This window comes from Tachysurus vachellii, chromosome 4 (assembly GCF_030014155.1).
Source record: "Tachysurus vachellii isolate PV-2020 chromosome 4, HZAU_Pvac_v1, whole genome shotgun sequence".
In the NCBI taxonomy this organism is placed as follows: Eukaryota; Metazoa; Chordata; class Actinopteri; order Siluriformes; family Bagridae; genus Tachysurus; species Tachysurus vachellii.
Window position 1 is genome coordinate 19,584,122 of NC_083463.1, and position 19,018 is coordinate 19,603,139.

Consider the following 19,018-nt stretch of genomic DNA (forward strand, 5'->3'; position numbering starts at 1 on the left):
ACTGATTGTGGCAATTGCAGTCCAAATCTCTTTTCATGGTTTCTAAGTGATACATAGATGGATAGCCTAAGCCTCAGCCTCAGTGATTGACCTCCAAGTGATGAGGACTCCAACCACATATAAGGCATTAAAATGGATCAGTCAGGTCCAGAGAACAGAACAGGTCAGGAACACTGGTATCTCAGGAGTAGAATGTGTAGTTTTAAACAGAGAGAGAGAGAGAGAGAGAGAGAGAGAGAGAGAGACTAGAAGGTTAAGAGTACGTTTAGAGAGAGATAAACACAGGATATTAGTTATGCTCATGATCACATAATCGTTATAGACAATGTAGATTGTGTGCAGAGTACAAGCGGAGACTCTAGCAAGATTAGCTATGGCAGCATTACTAAAAGGAAGAGCCAGAAGGTGACGCAGACATGAGGGCATCTTAGGACAAAAAGCATCAAGACACTCCACTGTCAACAAACTTTAGTAAACATGTGAGCTTGAAGGGGCTACAACATCCAAACATCTGCTCAATTTCCTGTGACTGCTTTAATCAACAAGGTGGCTCCACCCACAAAACCATTGCTCAGTCAATGCATTCTCTGTTGTACTTGCAATTCCCAGTAGATCAGCTGTTTCTGAAATACTCAAATCAGCTCATCTACCAACACAATCCATGCCACATGATCAAAGTTACATCGATCATATTTTTCCCCAATCTGATGTTTGATGTGAACATTAACTGAACCTTGACCTGTGCTGCCACCACATGATTGGCTGAATAGATAACTGTATAAGCAGGCATACAGTTTTTCCTATAAAGTGTATAACAATGTTGCCAAAAAATGTCAGAATACGTACTTTGAAATCACATTTTCTTACAGTATTTTTTCAATCCTAATGCCTATACCTAAATAGCTCAGCTATAATGTTTTCTCTAGTTACTGAATAACTCACTGCATTTAATTCATAATGTAATTTAAACCTAGATCCCAATTGTGTCATTCTAAACACATTTCATAAGGTTTTAAATTTTGGTTTGCTGTTCCTTGTAGCCTCTGGACTTTGAGAAGAAACGCACTCATAATGTGGTGTTGGAGGCAGTGAATAAGCATGTGGATCCACGCTTCGTGGACTTGGGCTCCTTCCGGGACCAGACCATTGTCAGAGTCAGCGTGTCAGATGTGGATGAACCTCCAGTCTTCAGTCCACCCAATGGAGCTATTATGGAAGTACAAGAGGATGCCAAACAAGGGGCTCTTGTGGGCTTTGTTACAGCCAGGGACCCAGACGTGGATAATGTCCCTCTTAGGTATTAATTTTCTGTCATATATCTCACTGGAGAAGTGTAGTGCCTGACTTAAAAACATGTCTATCTATCTAACTATCTATCTATCTATCTATCTATCTATCTATCTATCTATCTATCTATCTATTATATGATCTTCATAATACAAACAATTAGTCATTAGTTATTATGTATTATTAGACTTTGAGAATTAGAATTGAATTAAATCAATCCACATAAATGTAGTGTTTTTAGAATTCAGCAGATTTATTAGAGCTGTTAAAATGTTCCTATTTGTGAACAAAACACATATATTCAGAAATTGTTATTTTGTGTGTTTGTGTGTTCGGTGTTTATTTATGACCTGCCCCTGGTCCATGGTCATTTAGATAAGGATATATTTCCACTGTTGACAAGACACCTTATTGGAGATACAGTATACTTACCAAGCTGCTTACTGAGATAATACCCTACATCAGTCAGGGTTTTCCAGTGCTAATCCATGAGTCCATTTACATTCTATTTCCCTGCTCTAGATTTACTCACCTATGAGTTCATCTCCTCCATTCAGTTCCATGCCTTCCACCCAAAACTCTCTCTCTCAAAAAAACAAAACAAAAACAAAAAACCTATGCAATCATAATGAGCAGGAACATCAGTCTTTTCTGCAATTGCTTTCATGGGATAAATTCATGCTTCCACCTTAAAACCAAGTCTTATTCTCTACTCAATTAAGCAGTGCTAGTTTGCTAGTGCTAGTGCTTTGCTTCCTGATTTTTGTTTTCTGTTATTCTTATACATGTTGCCTCTGCATAGTGACTGACAGACAGGGAAGTGTGTCTCAGAGCCCCAGGACAGAAAAAACATAAGCAGCTATCTTAGATGTCCATCAATAGTATGAATGATAGCATGATGTCTATTAGCCTTCCATGGGCATGTTTCAGCAGGGAAAACAGTAAACAGAAAATCAGTAGTTCATAGCTACTCCAATATTATCTGGGGTGACACTACTGGTGTCAATACTGACTGGAGGGAAACAGTACCTAATGTATTAACCAAATAATATCATCATCATGTCCACTGTCAGTTAGCTGACAAAAATATTTGTATTCTAGGCCTCGATTTAATAGTAGCAGTATTAGCAAAAACAGTACCTATTTATGGAACAAATGTAACAGTATAGAATTGAGTCTTAACTTGTTCAAGGGTCTTAAGAAGGGTTTTAAAACAACACAGACATAAAAATAAATTACAGTAGTCTAATGATGACAAGTCTATTTACTGTTTTGCATTTACGTCTGCTTGATCACTTTTAATAATGACATTGCCATCCATATTTTTATATGTGATATAAGTAATGAAACACCACAGGCAAAACATTTGTAGCACAAGACATGTTTTTGCATCTAGCGTTTTATGACTATTACTAGTTATTGTACTTTAACTTTTATTCTAAATGTTAAATTTTGGTACATGTAGGTGTTGCATTATGCTTCAATGCCTCTTCTTGTTGTGATAAGTTGTAACCTACAATAGTAAAAAGTCTGTTACTTGCATAATATTGTTTACCGATTCATAATCAAGTACACGCACACAATTCAAGTTTATTTGTATAGCGCTTTTTACAATGGACATTGTCACAAAGCAGCTTTACAGAACATAAACATAGAACAAAAGATAAACATAAGGAGTAGTATAAAGAATTAATATAATATAAATTCAAGATATATATAGTTCACAGTGTGTATGTACTGTATGTATGCATGTATGAATGTATGTATGTGTGTATATGTATTTGTCCCCAATGAGCAAGTCTGAGGAGGCTCAGGCAGCAGTGGCAAGGAAAAACTCCCTTAGATTGGTAAAGGAAGAAACCTTGAGAGGAACCAGACTCAAGGGGAACCCATCCTCATATGGGTGACACTAGATGGTGTGGTTACAAATATACAAGTATCACAGAGTCCAACTGGAGCCTGGTAGATCTGTAGTCTCAGGATTCTCACAGAGTCAGTCTTGTCTCAGTGGAGGTCCAAAAATTTCATCGCACGGAAGACTATGGAACACAAAACAACAACACAACATATATAACTTGATAGATACAGTACTCATAGTTGGTTGTCTGGGACGTGCAGTTTGATGTAATTCTTAGTAAATCGTTTTTGGGTTAGCTACATATTTTATTTTCATACTTATCATGACTTGTCTGTTTTTAAAATACTTATTAAAATCATTTATAACTTTTTTTGTCAAATTGAGCAAAGGACCTTATAAAGCATGTAAATGTGTAATGGGATGTAAGATATGTGTAAATTTTTTCTTGTATGCATTCCTTAAAGACAACAAGACAAGGCTAATGAGTTTCAATTATCTTTATTCTGGAACATTCTTTCTTTATTAAAAATGATAAACCGTATTTTTTTCTTTGGCATATACAATTGACCCAGCTTTTTCTGACTTAGCTGTCAGTGATAGGTAAAGCTCTAATGGAATAAAAGATGAATACTGACCACAAAGCCTATTACTCACACATACAGTACATGTACATAATGTAAATCAGCTCCATTAAAATGCATGATATGGAGATAAAAGAGCTCCAGATGTTGTAAAGATTCTAGCAGTACCATGCAGGTTAGCTAGCATATACGCATGAACGGTATTGCTCCCATGGCTATCTTGAAAGTTAAATTATCCTTATTGGGCTCATGTAAATGAAAAGAACTTTGGCTCATAGCTATCTCATTCCCCTATACCACACTCACAGCCAAAGGACAGCTTCTAAAACCCAAACCCCATACTAGTGTTAATTTCATCAGACGAGACGAGACGAAATATGTTCGTCAACAACCTTTTTTTTTCATGACGAGACGATGACAAGACTGCACCACTGTCCAAAAACGCTGACTAAGACTAAATGAACATGCATTATTGTTGACGAAAAAAGACGAGGCGAAAATGTTTTGTATAAAATAAAAACTAAGATAAAATCTCTCTTCATTTTCGTCTACAATTGTCTCTGCTTTTTCATCAGCTGTTACGCCTTTAAAATATTCAGAACGAGTTTGCGGCTGTTGCTCAAGTTACAGGTCTCATACGCCTGTGGCTGCAACACGAAACTGCTGAACACACAACACCCAAAGCGAACACGAGTGACGAGCGACGACGACATGCTAGGTCGAAGGAAGATGCTCGATATTTGGTCACATTTTAAGTACAATGATACTGACAAAAAGTCAGAATGTGTCATCATAACTGACGGGAAACACTGCGGACAAAGAATTTCGGGGAAAAACACCACCAACCTTAAACGACATCTAAAGGCTAACCACCCACACATTCAGGTTAGAACAGGTTAATCATTTGTGTATGTGTCTCCTAAATCAGAAATTGAAAACCAGACACGTTTAACATTTGCATTCAACAAAAATCATTCAACAAGTGTATTTTGTCATGACATTTAACCAATGTTTGAGATATGTGAAACACTTTTTTTACCGAAATGTTTATCAGTAATAATCTCAGTAATAATGTGTTATTTTAAAAAAGACTACAATTTTTTGACTAAAACTAGACTAAAATTAAGAGACGTTTAGTCGACTAAAACTTGACTAAGATACCTTGAGTTTTCTTTTGACTAAAACTAGACTAAAATAACGAGACTTTTAGTCGACTAAAACTTGACTAACAAAAAAAGATATGTGAATGACTAAATATGACTAAAACTAACAAGGACATTTGGCACAAGACTAAGACTAAATTAAAAATAGGTGACAAAATTAACACTACCCCATACCCTTTTTTCTATTTATTTTTTGGAACCTCCTTACTCAGCTGTGAGATTTCAGCAAAGGTACATAGAAATCAGATATTGGGATAGAAATTGTAATTCATATGTGACATTTTTAAGTGTATTGATTTCTTACAGGAATTATAGGTTTTTCATTAAGAGCCATAATTTTTTCCAGTTTTCCTTAACACAGGCATTCATGTTTGACTGTAAGCAGTTTCTGGGACCTTAGCTTAGAGCAGAGGTGGCTCCACAGTAGATAGAGCAGGAGGAAACAAAACTATGTATATCAAAGGACACATTATCCTACATATTATGTGTGGATCATTTTCTGGTTGGAGTTGATCTCTTCTGGATGACCTGAACAAAACTAAGCAGAGAGCTCAGGCATTACGGCCCTTGGATAAGGTGTTCCTTTTGGTCTAGAGGAGTAGTGCACTTAGTTATATGAACTGGAGATGTTGAAAAGCTGGGCAGTTGAGGAATGTAGTGTGAGTGTATGTGTATGCTCACAACGTTTATTACAGTACGCACAAGCCATACACAGATGAGCCCTTATAAAACACTTTGAACAAGTGGAAAGTTGAAGAGAACTGATGTACCAGGTGTTCCTCATAGGGAGATAACAGAATGCACCAATGGAAAGAACATAAAAACATTTCTATGTCCGACTTTGTATTTTACCCTTTAACCTTTGTTCCAAGACAACACTAGCTACTTCTCAACAAACCCCAACAAAATTTTAAGTGGTAGGGCCTGCCAACTTACCCTATGTGACTATGTTATATTACTGTATATGACAGCAGTGTGTGGCAGTGGAACAAACAACAATACAACACTAACATAATAAATAATAACAGTAACAAAGCATAAAACAGTTAGAAAAAAGGCAGAGAAGCTTAGCACAGAAGTATAGTAAAGCATATGAATGTGTGTGTGTGTGTATGTGGGTGGGTGTGTGTCCTCCTTATAAATATGATTAACACCAGGTTCAACAATCAGGCAGATACAGGCAACAGATAGAGAGATACTGATAGATAGATAGATAGATAGATAGATAGATAGAGAGAGAGAGAGAGAGAGAGAGAGAGAGAGAGAGAGAGCAAAAAGCAGCAAGCAGACAAATATAGACATGTACACAGTAATGCTTACCTTCAAAGAGCAAGCATGTTTGCAAATACCTAGGTGCACTTCAGCCAATTTGCTTGCATTTGTGGTGAATGTCTAAGTTATCATTTTCAACAATAAAGTACAACCAAGTCTCTGTTTCTGATTATATTTAGAAGAAAACATTAGTAACTGGTCTAGAATTTCCTCTCAATAGTTTTGACTACTCAGTAGTATTTTCATATCTCATGCTAATTAGTCAACATTTATTAAGTCCCATTTTGTCCTCTTAGATCAGCACTGCTCCTGCACCAATGGAACTTTACCAAGCATCCACCTATAACTTAACACTATCAAAATGACACTACTAAATGCATGCTGGCAGGTCCACACAGGACTAAGTAGGAATTTATGGGAGCAACCATTCACAAATAATATTACAAAAATTGCAGTAGTAACTATTTAAAGCTTTTTCCCCATTTTGTTTGGTTTATGTTAACTTTTGCAATGACTGGGCTAGAGTAATAAAATTAACTACTGCAATTAGCTGAAATGAACTAAAACTTGATTTATCAAACCGTGAAAAGTAGGTGGAGCATTTTTCAAGCCAAAGGGCATTATTGTCTTTTGCAGGAAACCATATGGTGTAACAAATACTGAAATTTCAGAAGCAGGGGGAGTTTGTGGAACCTGCCAATAGCCCTTAAGGAGATCCAGTTTATTTACAAAGTGGGCAAGGCTAACATTATCAATGCAGTCATCTAATCTTGCCAAAGGAAAACAATCAGAAACTAATTTCATTAACCCACCTGTAGTCAGTACAGAACCTATACTGAATGTGGAATTGGATTTGAGAATGAGTAAACAAGGAGAGCTCCAAGGACTTGAGCTGTGTTTAGTTAAGTCATGTTCCAACAAACAGTCAACTTTTATCTTCATAGCAGCTATTTTTGTCATATTATCTCAATATCTGTACCATTTAAGAGGCTTCATTACAGTTACCCATATATCTTGCTGTAGAACATTGGTTTGAGGGGGACATCACTAAATTAGGAAGGGAGATCTTGTGTCAAAATGTCCTTCTTCTGTTCATGGGATAAAAGTAAAAATAAGTCTCATAAACATAGAGTTTGACAGTGTAGCGCAAGGCTAAGGTACAATCTGGACTTCTAGTTCACTATTAGGAGGCATGACTGTTATGACCGTTTCGGCAGTAGGGTTATAAGCATGATAAGTCTGCAACATGTTAATGCACGCTTTTGTGAAGAAGTTTGAATAACAGCTTGTGTCTTTCAGTTTGCTGAGAAAAGAACCTGGGATTGGAAAAAGGACCAAAATCTGGTCTCCAGGCTAAAGAGTTCTGAACGATGAATGATGGATCATCAAAGAATTCAGAACCTGAGAAAATACTTTACACAGAAAGTTAGTTTCCTGTTCTATAGTAAAAAATGAAATAAAAAAATTAAACAATTCAACAGAGATTGGACTCAAACTTAAGCTGAGATCTTATGCAGTAGCATGGCCTTGGAAAAATTAGTTGGTATACACATTAGTGTTAACAGGTAATGATTCCCAGACTTTGTCTTGAATAAAGGACCTAAATAGGTAACTAAATCTTGTGCAAATGCTCCTGTCAATGGAATTGAAAATAATGGAGCAAATGGATCAGTAATAATGAGCTACATCCATCCTTAAAGCAGGCCCAATGAAATGCTCAAGAAACATAAGTAATTACTGTATTTCCAAATTTCCAGACCAAGTAACTATCACCCATGGACATGATGACAATATGTAGATGGTAAAAACAAACAGAATCACGGTCCCTTCTACTACAAACTAGGATACCATGTACACAAACTCCATTATCAATTAAAACTGCAACTTTGTAAGGAGCAACATCACTAGAACACCAATTCCCGTCTGGAATTAGCTTGTTGAGTCAGAGTAAGCTGTCCTCGACTAACATCAGCTGCATTATGTCCTCTTTGCTAGAGATTGAGCTATTTTGCACTAATAGTGGTGGTTGAGAAAACTAGTGGATTAGATTCCACACTTATTTTCTAAGCTAATTAAAATGATTAAATGTATGCAATTTTTTAAAAATGTATGCAATCAGGATTACTGGATGCAAAGGCAGTCTTATATAAACCAAGACTGTGACAAAACATATGGATTCTATAAAAGGTCTGTTCATATAAAGTAAATGTTCAAAAAAATAAACATATTGTTTAAATAATAATATTGTTTAAATATTGTAAAATAAACATGTTTGTAGCAGCTTCAGGCAGAGAATTTCTATTCATTTAGTAAAACAAATTAAACTTTTCTTAAATCAAACACCATTAATCAAATTATATATATATATATATATATATATATATATATATATATATATATATATATATATATATATATATTTTGGCAAACTCCACACAATGTTTGTGACCTTGCATTTTAATGGTCCAGACTATGTGCTTCAAGGACCAGATTGTAAGAACTGGATTGCCAATTTTAACAGTTTCATAATGGACAATTTCATAAAAAGATAGTGAAGCACAAACTTCCCGAGCTTTTCCTACCAACTTGCGTTACAATCTGTGAGTCCAAATATATTTCAGTCGCTTTCAGTTTGAACATATAGTTGCAATATGTTCAAAGATACTAAAACAGGTATCTGCTTTTTCTTCTTTAAATGGAGGTACACAATCTGCCTAGTTATACCAGTGGCTAGTATCTGTGGTAGAATGTCTCTGCCTTAGGTTCAAAAGGAGGAAATATGGGATGAAGTGGCCCAGACAGTGAAGATTACCAGGAGGACTTTATGGGGTCTGATTGGAAAAAGTATACTAGGACTATACAATCTTTGCTGTACTGTGTTCCAGTTCCCAGAATTGAATTTACTCTGCCTCCAATTCCATCCTGCAGATAACTAAATACAGCTCCATTTCCACAAAACAAGCCAAGTCATGTGTAGCAGTGGAATAAATAACAATATAACACTAACATAAGAGACATTAATGTGATTATCCAGGCAGAACAAATAGCAGATATCAGTTAGCACTGTTAGCTCAAAATCAAGCACAAATGTAAGTGTTAACAAACAAAACAAAAGTAAACATTAAAGATAAAATCAGTGTGTGTGTGTGTGTGTGTGTGAGCCAAACAACTGGCTTGCTGTTGCCATTGTACTCACTATAAAGAACAGACTCTTTCCATTTTGGATCTCCATGATTAATTGTTCCAGTGGTAATGATGATTGACATCCTGTTCACCAATCGGTCATAGAGTTGCAGAGAAATAGAGGCTTAGAGAAAGAGAGAGAGAGAGAGAGAGAGAGAGAGAGAGAGCACAAGGCAGCAAGTAGACAAGCACATACTGTATGTGAACAAACTGATGCTCATGCATGTAACACAAGGTAATACAAGGTATTCTGGTTGAGGGGTCCATAGGTCTTGTTGACCAGACAGTTATTGGCCTGTGCTTCTGAATTTTCTCATAAATGTACCATTGAATGTCATTAACTATACAGAAAGGGGTAGGATGGCTGAAAAAGAGTATCTGTCTTCATGTTCTTACTCCTTGGTTGATACAAAATGATGAAATGTCTGAACAATTGCGAAATATGAACATAACAAATGACTGTTCAAATGTAGGTGGTTCTATAAAAACAAGAAAAGGGTACATTACAGTAATGCTATTTAGTCTCCTGTAATCAAATCAAGGGAGGAAACCCTCCCCGATTTCTTCCCACAGGTCCCAGGAACAGTGGGCAATTTGGATGGTCTGACATATCACGGTGCAAGTGCTTTGTAAATGTACTCCATGGCCACATTTTCTACCAGGGATAGAGGGTATGGCCTAAAGCATGTTTGGAAGAGCACACTTTACTAGAATTATGGAGCAAACATATGTGACAGTGCTATTTAAAACCTCTTTTACATCTTGATATTGTATTGGGATCTCAACAGGTGTTTGTTCAGAAGAACTTTACATAAGTGCTTCTAGGAGTTTTTTATTCTAGACATGAGTTTGATATAGGGTTGCCACTCGTCTCGTGAAATACGGAATCGTTCCCGTATTTACTGTACAGGCAAAAAATTTGTCCCGTATTTTACATAGGTCCACATTGTGTGGAGACGCGTCCTATTCTGCCCCTGATTGAGTAATACTCGTTGCCATCGTTGGTTTGATTGGTTTGTTTTAGGGTTACGGGCCGTGAATCACGACCAAACAGAGTCAGAGAAGGGCGGGATGCCGCCTCGTCGGTTCTTTTGACAGAGTCAGAGTGACAGAATTACTAAGTTATGGATCTGTTAATTTAATAAGTTAATAAAATATGGTTCACATCTCACAAGTTCCTCCAAAAGCTTATTTTTTGTGTTCTCAGTCACACTTTGTTGGCGTATATTTATTATTGTCATAGCTGTGTATTCAATATGACCACTTAAGTTGTGATAGTGAGAGACTGAGTGCATCTGTTCACACTGATTTCAATAGCAGATATCTTATTATAATGTCCATTGGTATCAATCTTAATATTTTTATGAATACATGTTTTAAGTTATGATATACCACCACTGGCACGCCATCGGGACTTCATCGTGGCCCCGAGGGGTGTGGCCCCCGCTGCGGCAGGCATCCCTTATTTTTCTGTATTGAAGGTGGCAACCCTAGTTTGATACCAAGATCAAACAGTATCTTCCAGCAGATGTGTGGGTTGTGTTTGCAGAGCCAGGAAATACCTAGCATAATAGGGTGACATTTAAAGTACCACAGATGCTGGAGCAAAGGTGTTTAGTACCAGGTGTCCTTTCCTGTCCCAGTAAAGTTGTAGATGCAAGAATTGTATGGATATCCTGCCCTTCGATGAGTCAAGAAGTTCCAAGAAGCTATGTAGTCCTACAAGGACATAATTTTTAACTTTTCCCTAGTGCAGAACAACACACAAATTAAACAAAACATCTGAAATCGCAATCAGAAATTCCAATTAGTTTGACTTCTCATATATGTGGATAAATCCTGCATGTTCTCCTGCAGTCTTTTAGGCATAGACTTTGGCAAGATCATTTTTATCTGTCATCTAAAAGAGATAAACTTAGCCTAGGTCTAGATTCTGATACAGTATTGTTACAGGAACCACCATTTTTGAATAAGCTGATGCAGTCAGATAAAAAGGTCAAAGAATCCAGTGTAACAGTGTAAATCCACATGTAACTACACTGAAAAGCCATTGTGATAAATACCTCAATTTAGCTTCATTATACTGTACATTATGTACAAAAGAGTTCAAACATGTAAAATGTAGCTAGTTATACAGATTCATGTTGTGGCTGACTTTAAAATAATTAATCAATTGAAGGTTCATAACTGAATTAAAATAAACTGTGATTTTTTTTTTTCAGGTTTCACATAAATAATTACTGTATTTTATTTTTTAATGTATACAAGTACTGACATCTCTTGCCCTCTGCCTAGATTCTCAATAGATCAGAGCACAGATCAGGAGCAGATCTTTAACATTGATGCAGTGACTGGTGCAATCACTCTGGGGAAGCTCTTGGACAGGGAGACAGCAGGCTGGCACAACATCACAGTGACAGCAGTAGAAGCAGGTACGTCCTGTACTTCTTCAAAATGTGATACATGCTATAGCCTAAGGCCTGTCATTTCAGTTTGGATAAACAGATGGCAAAAGACATACCTTTTTTTTTTAAATCTGCATTTTAGAAAGGGTAGTTATGGTTTAAAAACCCATTAAACTTATATTAATGAATGGCTATGGTAGCTCAAACTAAATGTTTTTTTTTTTCTTTGACTTAAATATGAATTTATTAAGCAGATCTCAGTCTGTAGTCAAAAGTACAGACTGTTAATCTAGTGATAATTCAGTATTTTTTAATAAACATATATTTGAATAGCTATAAATCAGACATAAATAAATGCATATTATTGTGAAATATTATGACCTAGATGTGCATCATTGGAACTAATATAGTAAGAGACAAAAGTTTTAAGCTCTACATTATGTCACACAAATATGTTAGCCCTTGAAGGAAGGGGAATGTGTGAAAAGACTGGGTGAAGTGTGTGAGTGAGCACTCTGTTTTCTATGGTCCACTTCATTCTGGTATAATGTTTAAAATAGTGACTAGGGTCCCTGAGGGTTTGTTGCCTTTACCTTGTCAGCAAAAATATCTAACAATGGAGACAAATTTGGGTTGTATTTCAGCATTGACACGGCTTGACAAAGCGGGAAGTGCATGCTGTTAGAGTCATTGTAAAGTAAAGTCTGTTCCCAGTAAGCCTGCATACTGTTTGGCAGCTAGAATAAATAAACCAGTCTTTTTTTCTTTAAAAATGTATTTCATTGGTCATTTAGAGGAACATTCTTTAAAATCAGTGATGAATTTGTTTTTGTTCTACTGCTGTCAAACTGCAAAGACTTGTCTCTTGGCCAAAGAGAGACTAAATAAGGATAGTAATAATGGTGGTGATGCTACAGAAATTAAAGGTTAAAGAAATAATCAACTCACAGAGACAAACCGCAATGAACACTGCTGAGTGCTGATGCCAGGTATCACACCAGGACTTACTAGTGCGGCTTATAGTATAAAGACCACAAGCAGTGCTGTAGTTGCTGCTTCAAGTGAACCTGCTGATCCAGCACCCATGGCAGAAGAGACTGAGCCCAAAGAGGTTTTTAAATACTAGGATCTAACACATCTCTTTGCACAGACACATTTGAAGATAATCTTTAGAGAAGCTTCAGGGAAGTGTCACTAAGTTTAGTCTAAAAAAATCTGACAGTGAGTAAACAGATATTTCAGGTAGGCTCTGCTGCTAAATATTTTAAATTCATTGGATAAATCAAGATACTAAAGTGCTGGAAAGCTAAATAACATCCTACTGTAGATAATGATCAAAAGCCAGTATAGACTAAACCTTAAAATGTCATTCCCAAACTCTTCCCAATCTGTTTATATACTGTATATTTATTAACCACTAAAAAGTCAACGCTGGAGATCAACACTTGTTCAAACATTCATGAGCGCCATGAGGGATAAAAGTTTATCTCTAAAAAAACAAAACCTAAATATGACAAATCAACGCTAGCATTAAAACCAACTGCCTGTGTAGGTCCCCCTTGAACCACCTAAATGCTTCTGACCTAGTGAGGCAAGAATGTTGCTGAATGAATGCAGAATGCTTCCTGAAAGTTCTGAAAGTTGCAAGGTGGGACCTCCATGGGCATAGGACAGTGTGTTCAACAGACGCTTGATCGGTCTGGGGAATTTAGAGGACAAGTCAACATCTCAGCTCCTTGTCATGTTTCTTAAACCATTCTCTGAGATTTTTTTGCAATGAGGCAGGGTAATTGCCATAGTAAGGAATACCATTGTCATGTGGTCTACAACAATGTTTAGGTAGGTGATGCCATTCACATACTGTACATCCCAGGACCAAAGGTTTTCCAGCAGAACATTGCTCAGAGCATCAGACTTGCATTACATCTTTGGGTACCCATGACTCACTCCCTGGTTCACCAGTTGCTCATTCTAGGCACTAACCACTGCATACTGGGAACACACTGTCATTGGTTTGGATGTTATGGCTGATGTGTATCACACACATACAGTACACACACACACACACACACACACACACACACACACGCATTCATGACTATGTATGTGTTACATTCATGACATCTTTTAACATTGGGTCTCTATGTATGAATGTATTCAGGGACATAGAAATAAAGTGCATTATTTAATTAATTACATTTTTTATTCTGTGAAAGATTAACACTGACATGTATAACCAAACAAGTTGGATATCACTCTGTAAACATAGTAGTTGTGGTATGGTTTTAATCATATTTAAATACTCAGCCTGCTGCTTTTTAAATACAGTTTGCTGGAAGATGCATCCTTGGGGATTTCAGTTTCTTTTTTTTTTTTTTTTAAATATATACACAAATTCAGCAAACTGTATTTAAAAAGCAGTAGGTTATGTCATGACTGTAATACATACATACTCAGGAATGTGTCTGTGTGTGTATAGATACACATCAGCCATCGAACATCAAAACGTAGGACATGAACATGTTTTTCAAACTAATTAATTAATTCATTAATAAAATTATTTATTCATTTTTGCCCAGAAGCATCGTTCCCAGCTGCCTTAGGACTCAATATTTTACTGGGAGGAGATTTTCAATGTACCTTATACCATAATATAGGTAGGAACCATGAAGGGTTCTCACATTTATTCTTCTGAAGTTCTTAATTGATCTGTAGGGAGACTCTTGTCAAGGGGTTAGACAGTGCAAGTAATTGAAAGTTAATTCAAAGTGTCTGAGGAATGCCTAGGCTACTTTTATATAGAGGCTTGCACCCCGGGGCAGATATTTTGGCAATTCTATGTCACCAAATTCTCTATCATTTTATTTCTTTACTGTATCTCAGCAACTGTCTGGATCTCGTCACTGACACTGGCACTTTAATAATAGATTACTTCTGTATCACTCCTTTATTTTTACCTTTTCTGAGACTATTGAAGAGAGAAAAGATGTTGGTTTCCCAACTGTCAGTGGTGGTATATGAGAAAAAGCTATAGAAAAGTTAAATATAAATATATAAAACTATGCTGTATATACATATACCGCCTATTCTTTAAAAGAGAGACAAGCCAAAGGAAACATTTTTTAGTTTTAAAAACTCTGTGGCAGCATAGGCACAAATGATTAATGTGAAAGCCAGGCATCTGAGATTGTCTTTTAAGTTTTTTCAGTCAGAGACCTGTGAACTTGTGGCAACTGGTGACATCTGACATTTGCTGAAAATCACCCGGGCAGGATGTTGTGGCAGCCGAGTAAAACTTTTTGATGCTTAATTGCCCAGGAATTTTATCATGTACTAATAGAGTACATTGATCACGTGACTCTTCCCTTGAGTTTTCAGAGGGCAAATTTTTTTTTTTTGGAATTACCAAAAATAGGTAAGCTTTTAAATTAAAGCACTGCAACAAAGTGCCTTTTCTCTAGATTGGAAATTATTGTCAAAGGATTTGACCAACATACTAAAAAACATTATATCAATACTATTCAGGTGTGTTAGATATACATTATCACACAAGGGATCATTTTGAAAACCTTTCTCTGCTAAAACATTATGCTAAAAGTAAAACAAAAGACTAAAGCACTTGCTTTCTCTTTTTAGAACAAGAAAAACACTGCAACATAGTAGATTATCTGTAAATATTTAAACCGGCTTTTGGTTTTGGTGCACTTTTTGTATTCTATATCAAAAATTTAAATCAAGGGGGGCACGGTGGCTTAGTGGTTAGCATGTTCGCCTCACACCTCCAGGGTTGGGGGTTTGATTCCCACCCCCACCTTGTGTGTGTGGAGTTTGCATGTTTTCCCCGTGCCTCGGGGGTTTCCTCCGGGTACTCCGGTTTCCTCCCCCGGTCCAAAGACATGCATGGTAGGTTGATTGGCATCGCTGGAAAAATTGTCCGTAGTGTGTGATTGCGTGAGTGAATGAGATTGTGTGTGTGCCCTGCGATGGGTTGGCACTCCGTCCAGGGTGTATCCTGCCTTGATGCCCGATGACGCCTGAGATAGGCACAGGCTCCCCGTGACCCGAGGTAGTTTGGAGAAGCAGTAGAAAATGAGTGAGTGAGAAGTTTAAATCATATTAGAATATATACATACAACATGAGAAGTAATAGCTCTGTTCTAAGAACTTAAGGTCATCCATTTCTAGGGCTGTTACATGGTCTTTCAATTAAGCCCTTATTGTGTTAACTTAGAAGACATCTACATGGAATTATTATTGAAATTTTCCCAGTCATGATTCCTGTAAAATTCACAGCCTATGATGACTATGTAACCATTTCTATCAGAAATATAGGAGACACTGTCAAGTTTTCCAAAAAAAAAGCAGCATCTGCAACTGAGTGATTGACAGAATGATGGCCCATCCTAACTCTTACAACAGTGCAGATGGGAAAATTGGGTTTCATAGCTTGGTGGATAGCTCTTACAACACTCCTATACATGAAGAAGACCTTCATTCTTAAACTCCCCTAAGGATTTTTCTCCCCATGTTCAAAAACCTGGAATGGCAATCAGAGGTTTCATTCAGAGGACTGAGTATGGCTTTCTCAATACACCAGAAATTGGGAAGTAGTTCTTGATTAATAGATGTTTTTAATGAAAACCTCTTAGACAGATACATAGCTTGGGAAATTGATGACATTCATGGTCATATGTGTTTACTACATACAGTACATACAAAGATATACATAAATGAGACAAATCAAAATGACCAGTCACAGATTAAGCTAATAACAATGACTCGTAACGAGTCTCATAACAGTGTATGTCGAGGTCTGGAATATGTTAGACAATTATTAAACAGATTGTTCTTATAGTTGATGTGTTGGATGCTAGAGAAATTGGCAGGAATGAATACCAGAGTGTCTCTGACAAGGGCCATAGTGTCATGACTACACCAGTGGGTCAGTGCATCATTGAAATGGCAACGCCTGTAGGGTGCCTCAAGTCTGCAGTAGTCAGTACATACAAATAGTGGTCCAAGAAAGGTGTTGGCTTCAAACCAACAAAAACACCTCTAATGGAAATGCAAGTATCAGAACTGGACCTTGTTGCAATTTTTGTACTCTACTTACCTAGGGAAATTATAGCAGAAATTAAGCCAGTATATGGAGTGTAATGCTCTGGGAAATGTTCTGATGAGAAACTCTAGATTCAGCTATTCATTTGGATGTTAATATGACACATGCTATTCTATGACCATTCTTAGTCCCTGATCTAGTCAGCTAGCATGAGATATGTTTTTGAGATATATTGAATATTCTGTATTATTATATTCTGATATATTGTGCTGCTGTGTATAAGGTTGTATGAAAATTGCTATGAATGTGTTATAAATAAGAAATTTCTGCATGACAGTATAATCAACTTTTAAAAGTGCAGAATTCCTCGAAATTAAGTCGATCAATTTGAGGCTCTATTCATTAGCCATCCTAAGTGTACATTTACTCACACATAGAAGCATGAGTAAGATACAAATGTTGTTTTTTTATTTCCTGAGTTAGGAGGATTTTCACATATATCAAATGCTCATACAAATAATTTAGAGATAAATTCATACATATCAAGCTTGATTCATGACACCCAAAAAGTTCATAGTGTTGCCCAGGTCTCCACATTCTCCAGATATGAATCTAAGTCAAATCTAGGATAGCATCTTTTTGCAACTTCCAGGACTTGCTAAATTCCATGTCCATGCTTTAGCTTGTTGGAGCTGTTTTGGTGGCATGTGAAAGACCAATAGCATATTGGGTAGGTAGGTGGTCATAATGTTTTGGCACATCAATGTATATTTTTGTACTAATGGGAAAAATAAAAAAGATTTATATGCTTTTCCTTTTTTTTTTTGTTAAATCTGCACTTTTAAAGAGCACTAAACAGAAGAACTGCCTACCAACCTCATCTTCCTAAAGATCTATGGATCTCAATTGGACATTACTCTGTTGTATGGTGGCTGCTATAATCTGATTTACCTACAAGCTCATATCGTGGCACTATTTGTACTTTTATCATCGTTTTCTGTGCATGCCTCATAATGCCACCTCTGTGTGTTTTTTGGGAAATACTATAAAAGTAGATGTTTTTTATAGGTACACTGACTGTGTTTATATTACACTGTAAATGTAAAAAAGAACAGTGCTATACTAAAATCTAATCACTGTAAATACTATGGTCATAATCTTAATATACTGGTTCTTTTAAAAAGTATTTGTAGAAACATTTGTAGAAAGTGTTAACATTGCTTACATAATACCATTAAACTGGAAATATAGCACTGTTCGAAACATTAAAAGATGCAAGAGAAGCAAATATGTCAGTTAATGGGTGTGATATTTTTTGGCATTGGGGTTTTGATTCTTAAAAGATATGAAATGAAAAGTGTTTTAAAGTCACTCTCTTTCTATCTCCCTCTCACTCTCTATCGCTCACATACTACGTGGGATGTGGTAGCTCAGTGGTTAAGGTGTTCGACTACTGATCCGAAGGTCACTGGTTTAAATCCCAGGTCCACCAAGTTGCCACTGCAGGGCCCCTGAGCAAGGCCCTTAACCCTCAATTGCTCAGGTGTATAAACTGAAATAAGAAAAATGTAAGTCACTCTGGAAAAGAATGTCTGCTAAATTCTGTAAATGGAAATACTAAAACACACAAACGAGCAGTGAAATCCAAACTTAGAATCTCTTCCTTCTAGCTTTTAAACTATTAGGCCACATTTACTGGTATCGGCAAACAGTTCAATTTGATTCTGTCAGTCAAACCAACATGCTGGATGACAGCTAAAGGTCAGTTGCAGTTGCTGTATCATATAAGAAAAGTCAGGAGTTACAGTATACACCACACCACCACCATGTGTTCATCATATCACCATATCATTTGTGTTCCAGAATTTGGGAATTTAGTTGTGCAGCATCTCTTTAATCTGCCGAAATCATTTTCCTTAATGTCTTAGGCTCATATGACTATTTAAGTTTACCCTTAATGTTATTTAAATTTAATTTTAAACAGGAGTAGAGGTTAACCATGTCATTGCTTTGTGAAATTTATGAGTGCTCTGAGAATTGTTTGCGTTCTTGGAATTCTGGAATTTGGGAATTTAGTTTTGCTGTTGGAAAAATCATCCACTTCCCTTTTTCATTGAGTTCTTTCCAGAGTAACTTGAGATGCTGTCTCTGGAAACGCTTTGCTTTTGGCAGTAGCACTGACAAACTGCTCAGCGAGTGCCAAATCCTAT

General features: G+C 36.6%; 1 protein-coding gene across 1 annotated transcript in view; it reads left to right on the top strand.

Annotated features, from left to right (window-relative positions):
* The window catches only part of LOC132844609 (cadherin-22), a 105,195-nt gene that overhangs the window by 48,968 nt on the left and 37,209 nt on the right, over nt 1-19,018 (top strand). The window contains exons 6-7 of the mRNA XM_060868232.1: nt 1,041-1,297; nt 11,640-11,776. Of these exons, the coding sequence (XP_060724215.1) occupies nt 1,041-1,297; nt 11,640-11,776 (394 nt within the window). The remainder of the gene's footprint in view (nt 1-1,040; nt 1,298-11,639; nt 11,777-19,018) is intronic.